Raw genomic sequence first — 8,865 nt, forward strand, 5'->3', positions numbered from 1 at the left:
AGCACAGCATTTGGCTTCTTTTTATACCATGTGGCTGGGACTTGATTGATGATCAATTATTCAATGAAGCACATTCCAAACATGAGTTTGGCAGGGGTGGAATTAACCCCATCCTTGCCAAACTTAAATACAAAATAATACATCTTTATTGATACCCTCACAGCCCAACCTAATACTATTTACAGGCAGGGGTTCCGCCCTGTCACAATGCCACTTCCTCCTTCAGAGTGACCGGGCCAAAGCAATTCCTTTCTGCAGGGAAATCCAAACGAGTTCCACTTCAAATACTGGTCCGTTTCCAATGGTGGCATATGGAAACCTGACATTAGAATCACAGTGCCATTCAACAACAGGGTTATTAGTGTGGCCTTGTGCTGTAAAAAAATAACCTACAGCAATGTTGTTTCACAAATGTGACCCCAGAAAAATAGAGGTTACATTTTTTTTTTTTTTTTTTTAAGTATCACTAATTCAAATATAATTATCCACATTTCCTATTAAGTTTCATTATTCATTGATAACAAGTATGTCTCACACATCCCTCCCTGTAAATTCAGAATTAGAGCTGTCACTCAGGTGAAACAGTTGGCAATTGAATAAGCAGATCACCAGATATATGGACAAATATGTGAAGTGTGACACACATACCCATGTACGGTCGTACAACAGTCTCCACTCTGTCCCATTTGCAGGGGATAATTAATGTTAGTGGAGCAGCAACGTACCCTACTATAATGAGACCGTAAGTACAAGCAGTAAGTAAATCAAGAACAATATAAGCATGTTTCTTTCCTATAAGATCATTAAAAATCCATAAACATCTCACTGGGAAACACAACTAATCATTTTCAAAAAAGACAGAAACAGCATCATGAAACTAAACAATTACAGACACAAAGTCAATCCTTAAAGCACTGCTTTCAAATGAAGTGCACATCCCCTTTCCCTCCTGCCTGAGGAATGTGTTAAACAAATCATTCTTTATAGTGTGTGTATATCTTAACACCCCCAGTATTAGAATCTATAAACATATTGAGTCCATCTGTCGATATCACAAAAGTATTAAGTCAGTGGAATATTGAAGTCATTTTTTTTGGCAATTGTATAAATGTGTTTGAATTTTGTTTGGTCTGTGTTTGATACAGTATTCTTGTCAGGCCTTGCCAGCTTTCTTTTAAACTCTCATTTATAGATCGAGAGAAATAATATCTAAAAATGGCAGAGCTAGGAATAATGACAGCAGACCAGTTGTATCTTTTTTTTTTTGTAAAAGAAAACTTCAACTATTTAAATGGTTACAGTTATGTTTTTGGTATTTAGTGCTGAATGAGGTCAAAGCAATTGCAAAACGTCCAGCTGAGATGGTTTGTTTCTTTCTCATCCTTATAAACCATCACAGGCCTTGATTAGTCAAATCACATTGTACGCGTTTCCTTTTCTGCTTGTGGTCAGACCGAGGGCCTATCGGAGCACATTGTAAGCATTCCTGCTCCGCACAGTGCTCAAAGGTGTTCATTCTGCTGCATTCCTTGGTGGAAATCATGCCAGGGGAAGGTGATTTTTGGATTACATTCAGATAAATCAAGCTATTCATTACAGAACGATCCAGACTGAAGGAATGGCACGGGGGGAGTCCAGCTCAATTAGAAGAGAAAATCAATCCTGAAATGTTGGTAGAAAGACCACCTGACCCCCTGATTCAAACTCAGATTGTTCGTACTAACTGTGGCAGGTTCCCACAACAGAAGATTATGAGTCCGTTTTTCAATAACAGTCGTTTCGACTAAGTCTTCTTAATGTTTTCGTTGATGACATATTTCTAAATTTACCACAAGCAAGTTTTTTTTTTATAGTTCGGCTGAGACGTTGTTGTAAGTGACTCTGCAGCTGATGCATAGTTCACACACCCTAGTCTATGAAAGTCGCTTTGGATAAAGGCGTCTGCTAAATAAACAAATCATAATAATAGTTATGGATGAGGTCAGATTTCAAAGCAAGATGCTGGAATGTTTTCTACTATTTTTAATGAAAGTTATAAAACCATTATAACATTATAAAACTATCAAGAAACCACATAAGCTGCTCCCAATATCATTTGTGCAGTCGAAATTCACTTCAGGACTAGTTAATACTCAATCCTTGATTACCTTGTAAGGAGAGAGTTAATGAAAACAATACAAGTACAAAACTATGAATGGGATGCAGCTGTGCTGATGTTATGTGGGCAGTGTGTGCTGTTATCAGGGAAAGAAGGTTTTTTTTGCCTCTCTCATGGGGCGAAGTAATAATGTTAAATGCCAGATCAAACATTTTCAAGCCTCGGTTAGCACTAACCTGCTGCTAAACAAGAAGCTAAGGGTCTCTGATATCCCAGACAGTTAGTTCATTTTCTTACAACATAAAGCCCTTTTCATCTTGTTTAGCTTAAGAGACTTTCAAAAAGCACATCAAATGATGTCTAAAACACTTTACAAAATCTTTCTAAAAAGATCTCAAACATTCCACAGGGCCGGAGTGCATTTTTGTCATATTTGAGGTGTACAGATCCGTTTAAATGATGTGTGTTCATCTCGCTAACCAGAATGAGGGAAAAACATAGAGAAATAGTTTTAACGTCGTTTTACATTTTTGAAGCGGGTCCAAAGGTGTCCTTTTCATGTGCGCCGGGGGCAGCGAGGAAGGACAAGAAATACTTTGACTAAGCGTTGGGCCGAGGCTGCCGTTTGGAGTTGGATGTTTGGAATCACTGTGGGTTTCACTGGCTGCACTGCGTTTATTTTTCGTCTGCTTGGGTTTTCAGGGGAATGTTTCATACTGGATAGCCATTGCTGTGGCAGGGGCAGGAATGTCTGGGTTCCTTGGCCAGGGGAAGGTATGTATGTCTGTGTGTGTGTGTGTGTATGGGAGAGAACAAGGTGGGCCGGAGGCTGGGGTTGCCAAGTCCACAGTACCTTAATCACTATTCCTTGTTGCCTTGCCCTTACCCACATCCCTTATATTGAAGTTTGCTTGTATACTGTGCATATTGATGGATGCTTCTCAGATTTCACAATCCTCTGCAGCTGCCGTCTTCCCCCATCAGTCACCGTTCTCTTCCAGCTGCACAGATCTGAAGTTGTCTTTTGGGACTGTTCTTTAAAGACATGCGGCACAGATGCTTGACAGACACCCACTATCATAAATAATGTCTAACAGCTCCATACTTAATAGGACCACAGTGGCTGAGCTCAGTTACATTAAATCATGATTGATTGTCTATGCTTTCATATTGCATACCCCGGGATGCCCTAAATAGCTGGATGGATCCTGACCTCAGCAAGAAACCTGCATGTTTATATTGCGCACTGCTTGAGGACATTTTTAATTTGCTGTTGTGTGTGTTTTTGCTACTTGAAAATGGTTTTGCTGTTTAATGCGAGTTTCAAGGTTCTAAAGTCCTGTTAGCTCTAGAGAGCATCCATCTGTGGAGTAAATCGAGCAAGAACTTCAGGGCTAGTTAGGTGCACGAGGAAATAAACCAACTCCCAAGTGAATAAACGCCTGAAACTTGGTGCTGTTTATACTAGCGAGGGATTTTCTTTTCAGTATTATTTTTATAAATTATATAGACAGTTATTTTGGGGCAGCCGATTCCACTGTTGTATACTAAACTACTAACAAGCTTTCTGTAGTGCTAAAAGAGCCAGGCATTTATTCAGCAGCTAGATAAACAAAGAGACAGACAGATAGATATACAACTAATGCAAGCACACCACAACCCTCTGAGACAATGGTTTATAATCCACTGCCTGCTTCCCTATTCCACACCCCCTTTAGGCAGAAGATATTTTAATCTCATTATAATTAAGCAAAAATGAACACCTGGCAAAAACAATAATTAAACTTGGTTATACAATCACGAAGAGACCACCTCTAAAAAGAAAAAGGGTTGATTTCCATCACTATAGTTAAACAGTTCAATCTTTATCCCTCGCTGTAGCTGTAGCCGAAAAACCAGAGGCCTTTAAGACAAAAAGGGGCCTGGGAGGAGGGGGGGGCTAATCTAGCTGTTACCAAGGGAACATAACCATGGAGACCACAATGCTGGATTGCCAGGCCTTGTGAGAAACACGGAATAGGGAAATAGGTCACATTCCTTCTTTTCCACAACCCTAAACACAACAACAAGCTTTTCCACAACCCTAAACACAACAACAAAATTAAAGCAAGCTGCGTCCTGCTCACAGAGTGCAGCAAGAGGGGGAGGGGGAGGAGAGAGGAGAGAGAGAGGGGGGGGAAGGTAGTATTGAAATTACAGAGCCCTGGAAAAAAAATAAATAGAGAAAATAACAGGAAATAGAGTCGGAATTAGTTCATTTTCTAATCTGAACCAGACTGTCTCTCTTACCTGCCAAACCCAGGTGTGGACAGGGTATAAATTCAGAGCCATGCTCACTTGCTGCTTAGAGACAGGCTTGACCAGGAGCGTGAGCAAAGGGGAGTTCAGATCTTTAAAAAGAAAAAAAAAATCCCTATGCTGTAGCTCTGCAGAGATACTTGACAGTTTGAATAGTTTTTGAACTATCCTTTAAAGAAATTAGGCATGTTTTATTATTATTTTAAAGCCTGGTTTTGAATTCAATTGTTTATTATTATTATTATTATTTTTATTATTATTATAATTATTATTATTATATTATTAAAAGAAGACTTTCTAACCATTTTACCTTTTGCGTGAAGACATATATATATTTTTAAATTATACCTTATTTTTGCTGGTCTCTCTCTGGTTCTCCATGGCACCTGTGAGGTGTCTCTGGTGCTGGCTGGCCCTGCTGTGGGCTGTCTGCCTGTTACTTACTCTCATCTTGAGTTCCAGTGAAGCAGCCATTTACCATCATCCAGGTAAGAATGATTCTCTATACACACACACAGAGTCTAATTCTACAAAGAAACTAAAACAGAAGTAACAATTCAGTGTAAATGATATATATAATGGGAATTTTTGCCTACAAATGACAACCAAAAATGTAATATGTATTTCTAATGGAAGTTGTTTTACCTTTAATACCATGGATATGTTAGCAGGAATAAACTTGCCTACAGCTGACATATTTTACATCGTTTATTTTAATCATTTTAAAAGGTAGTTTTTCATAGTTTTGTTTTATTATTATCGAGTACTTTCTTTAAATAACGTCAGTATGTCGTTCAGCATTCTGAGATGTGATAGATATTAAAATATGATATTGTTTAATGATGGTGCTCACATTAAGACTCAAAAGTAAGAAAAAATGATCTTATGAGCAAAATTGCACCTAGTAAGATTTGACACACATGAAAATAATAGTGGCAATAAAAAGTTATTTTTTTGCAAATATAGCAGATACTTCCTTTAAAGATATATAAAAAAAAATGCACATTTCACATATTGGGGTACCCTTTTTTGTAGTAAGCGAGGTAGATATGTGCTTCCCCCACTTTGGGCAAAATGTTACCGCCACTATCAAAGGGTACCATTTTACAGAGGGTAAAAAAAGGGGGGTTTTGTTTTTCCTTTCCCTAAATTGGCAATTTGTAGATAATGCTAAAACATTGGGTTTTCATTATCAATCAACTCAGACTTATGATCTTGCATTCTGACCTGAAGTACAGTGCCATCTGGTGTTTAAGGCTAGATATTGCAAGCCTGTTTGTCTGCATCTGGTTCTTATTGCACCCTGAGTGCTTAATTATGTTTAATTCATGCCTTGTGGTACTGTTTTATGCAGGGACTGCCCATTTTCTCTTTTGTAACTGCTAGGCAAATGCAAGTACAAGGATAAGCTCTTCAAAGTTGGAGAGACGTTCACAAGGGGCTGTGACAAGTGCTACTGCCACGAGTTGGGATTCACCTGCTTCACGTAAGTCTGCCGGCACACCCTTGAGTGTGTTTGAGAACAGCAGTAATGTATAGAGGTTGCCTTCAACTGAGCATTATGTACTCGGGGGAGACTTTTGAACAAAGGAAATCAAGTTGAGACCAATTCCATTAACGCTCTGTAATCCCTTAAATTCCTTTCAAAAGGAGTGAGAACCAAGGCTCTCTTTACATTAGCTCCAAGCGCCACCAAGTGATGAGAACTGGGAATGCAATGCCACATGGTACAAAAACCTTCGGGTATGTAATAACTTCCTGTGCTGTAGGTCACATTGCAGGAATGAAATTTACCTACAAAACACAGGAAGTGATTAGGTACCAGGAAACAACAGCAGCAGAACTATTGTATTTGAAAAAAAAAAAAAAAATCGGCATATACTGAATAAAAGAATACAAATTAAAAAAAAAAAAAAAAAGATGCTGTAATATCCTTGAAGCACGGGCAGCTATTAAGAGCTTTGTTAGAAGGTTAGAAAGAATTTCCTGTACATGGCTAATAGCCACTGTGCTCAGAACCAGATTGCCTGAAGCCTCTGGGAGGTTTATAATAATATATCACATTCAGGGTAGCGTGTCTACTTATGAACCCAAGTGAAATAGTCAAGGTAAAAATAAAATAAATAACGTATTTGATCATGTTTGGTTCTCTCATTGTGCAAGTGCAGTTCTGTAACACTTTGCCATCTGTGCACTGCATTTTAAAACTGCTATTAAATGTTCTCACATGTAATGGATTGAGGTCGTAACTGTACTTCCATTCATCTGAAACCGCACACTTCACAATTACTTTCCTGTAATTCACACAGCCCAATTCAAATACTGACAGTGCTAGTTTGGTACTAGTATACACTTTGAACACACAAAAACAGCACTATGCTGCTGCTGCTGCTTTGAAAGTGAAGGGTGCGATTAGTCGATTACCAGTTTGAGGTCGGCTGTCACTTTTCTGCTGGTCGGTGCTATCCCAGATCAGACTCCAGACTTGTATTTGCCTTCATGTCAAGGCAGTGATCGAAGGTAAAACCACGTTGTTGTCTATTGGAATACAGCTACTTCTAACAAGGGCTTATTCTAAACATTTTTATAAACATGTTTCATATTTTGAACCCTCAAGCTTCCTTCTCTTGCATTACCACGGATACCTTTCATTACTATCCTGAACATAGCAAGGAACAAAGTTACCCCAGACTGACCCAAATAGCTTATTGCTAAGACAACAACAGAAAACGGGCAACATTAAGTGGCGTTGCTGAATAATTTCATTTAGGTGATATTTGGATTTGGCTTTGCATTGCAATACTAGTAACAACCTTTCTCTCTGCGTAGCCCGATGAAGCCCACCTCTTGGCCTAAGAAATGCATGCGAATCCCAATAGACTGCGGATACCGGATTGTTTACCGGGAAAACCCGGAGAAGGAATGCCGGGCCTACAGCTGGATCGGGTGAAGTGGGATTTCAACCCATCAGTCAACATCCACGCAGTGTTCAGATTCCAGAACACTACAGAACCAAGGCATCTTTACTTGAGGATTACATGCACTACCATCATTGTCACTCTTGTCAACAGTGAAACAGAACCCCCCCCCCCCCCCCTAAAAAAGGACAATAATCCAGATTCATTTTGAGGGTAGGGGCACATTTTCATTATTCTGGAAACACTATACAGAATTTTCTATTGCAATGCCACATAGTATAAAAAATTTGTGCTGCAGGTCATACTGCAGGAGTGAAATCGGCCTACAGCAGATGGAGCCGAGGTTAAAGGTCAGACATTATAAAAAGGCAGAACCATAAAAAAAAAAAAAAATTTGAATAAACTGTTTCACTGTAATACAAGAGATACAAAGTGACTGAAACCACAAGGAAACCAGCATAATCCTGAAAGAAGCCCTGCTTCAGTTTCAAACAGTATAATTTGAGTTATTTTAATGTGTTAGTAATGGGCAGCTAAATACTATACTTTTAAAAGGATATATACAGAAAACTAGGGACTGTCCCTATAAACTAGGGTGTGTAGGTCTTCCGTTGTATGAGACTTGGTAATCTTACTGTGCAAGCTAAATGAATATTCTGTTTTTACAAAATCCTCTGCAAATTATTATAGTAAGGGCCTGACAACACTGCCTTTAAACCAAGGAAGTGAACTGTTTTAAGTTTACTCATTAAACAGACAATGGTTAGTAGTGACCTATGATAGATGGTTTATTTTATTTAACATTTGAAGTGTGTGTGTGTGTATATATATATAAGTATATATATATATATATATATATATATATATATATATATATATATATAGTATAGATAATATAACCCCATATGAAAAATATCTTGTAATGTTTAGGTTTGAAACGACTGTCTAGATAAAAATCATACTGTTTCAATCTGTTTCAAAATGGGCCGTTTCCCAATAATTTGCTTTAATCTTCTTTAATGCATCATTATTTTAATAAAAAATTCTCTCAAAATAATGTATTCCTGTTTGCAAATCAGAAAGGAATTAGTGGTACCAGAAACCTCATGTCATACGTGTATTTAGTTCATAAAATGTGAGCCAAATGACTTGTGATAATTCTGCTTGTTCAGAGGGTCACAAGCAGCTTTTCCGTGAACAAAAGCATTTGTAGTAAACCAATATGAACATCCTGTGACAAACCCTGGGCACTGATGGAAGTTAAAGGGCCTGGATACACAATGGAATTGATTTCTCAATGTTTCGAAAAAAATATTTTTTGGGAAACTGTACCCACATTGTTTTATGTTTAATTAAGCCCAGTATAGTCCCCTGCTGGAATTTATTTACAGATCAAAATATGTATGCTGTATAATATTTTTACTTCTTTGTTTAAATGGAGTTTATTTTATTCAATAAAATATGTCGATTTACAACATCCTTTGCAAGTTTTTATGACTACTAGAGCTGAATTGTGTACTGTGTATTGCAAGCCATCCACTCTACCTACTG

At 38.0% G+C, this 8,865-nt stretch overlaps 1 protein-coding gene across 1 annotated transcript; it reads left to right on the forward strand.

Annotated features, from left to right (window-relative positions):
• The first annotated feature begins 4,258 nt into the window (after positions 1-4,258).
• On the forward strand, positions 4,259-8,789 carry LOC131697735 (beta-microseminoprotein-like). Its single transcript, XM_058988809.1, has 3 exons — positions 4,259-4,884; positions 5,783-5,882; positions 7,226-8,789. Exons 1-3 carry the CDS (start codon positions 4,776-4,778, stop codon positions 7,344-7,346), a joined length of 330 nt encoding a protein of 109 aa, XP_058844792.1. The 5' UTR covers positions 4,259-4,775; the 3' UTR covers positions 7,347-8,789.
• The last annotated feature ends 76 nt before the right edge of the window (positions 8,790-8,865 follow it).

This window comes from Acipenser ruthenus, chromosome 16 (genome assembly GCF_902713425.1).
Source record: "Acipenser ruthenus chromosome 16, fAciRut3.2 maternal haplotype, whole genome shotgun sequence".
Taxonomy (NCBI): Eukaryota; Metazoa; Chordata; class Actinopteri; order Acipenseriformes; family Acipenseridae; genus Acipenser; species Acipenser ruthenus.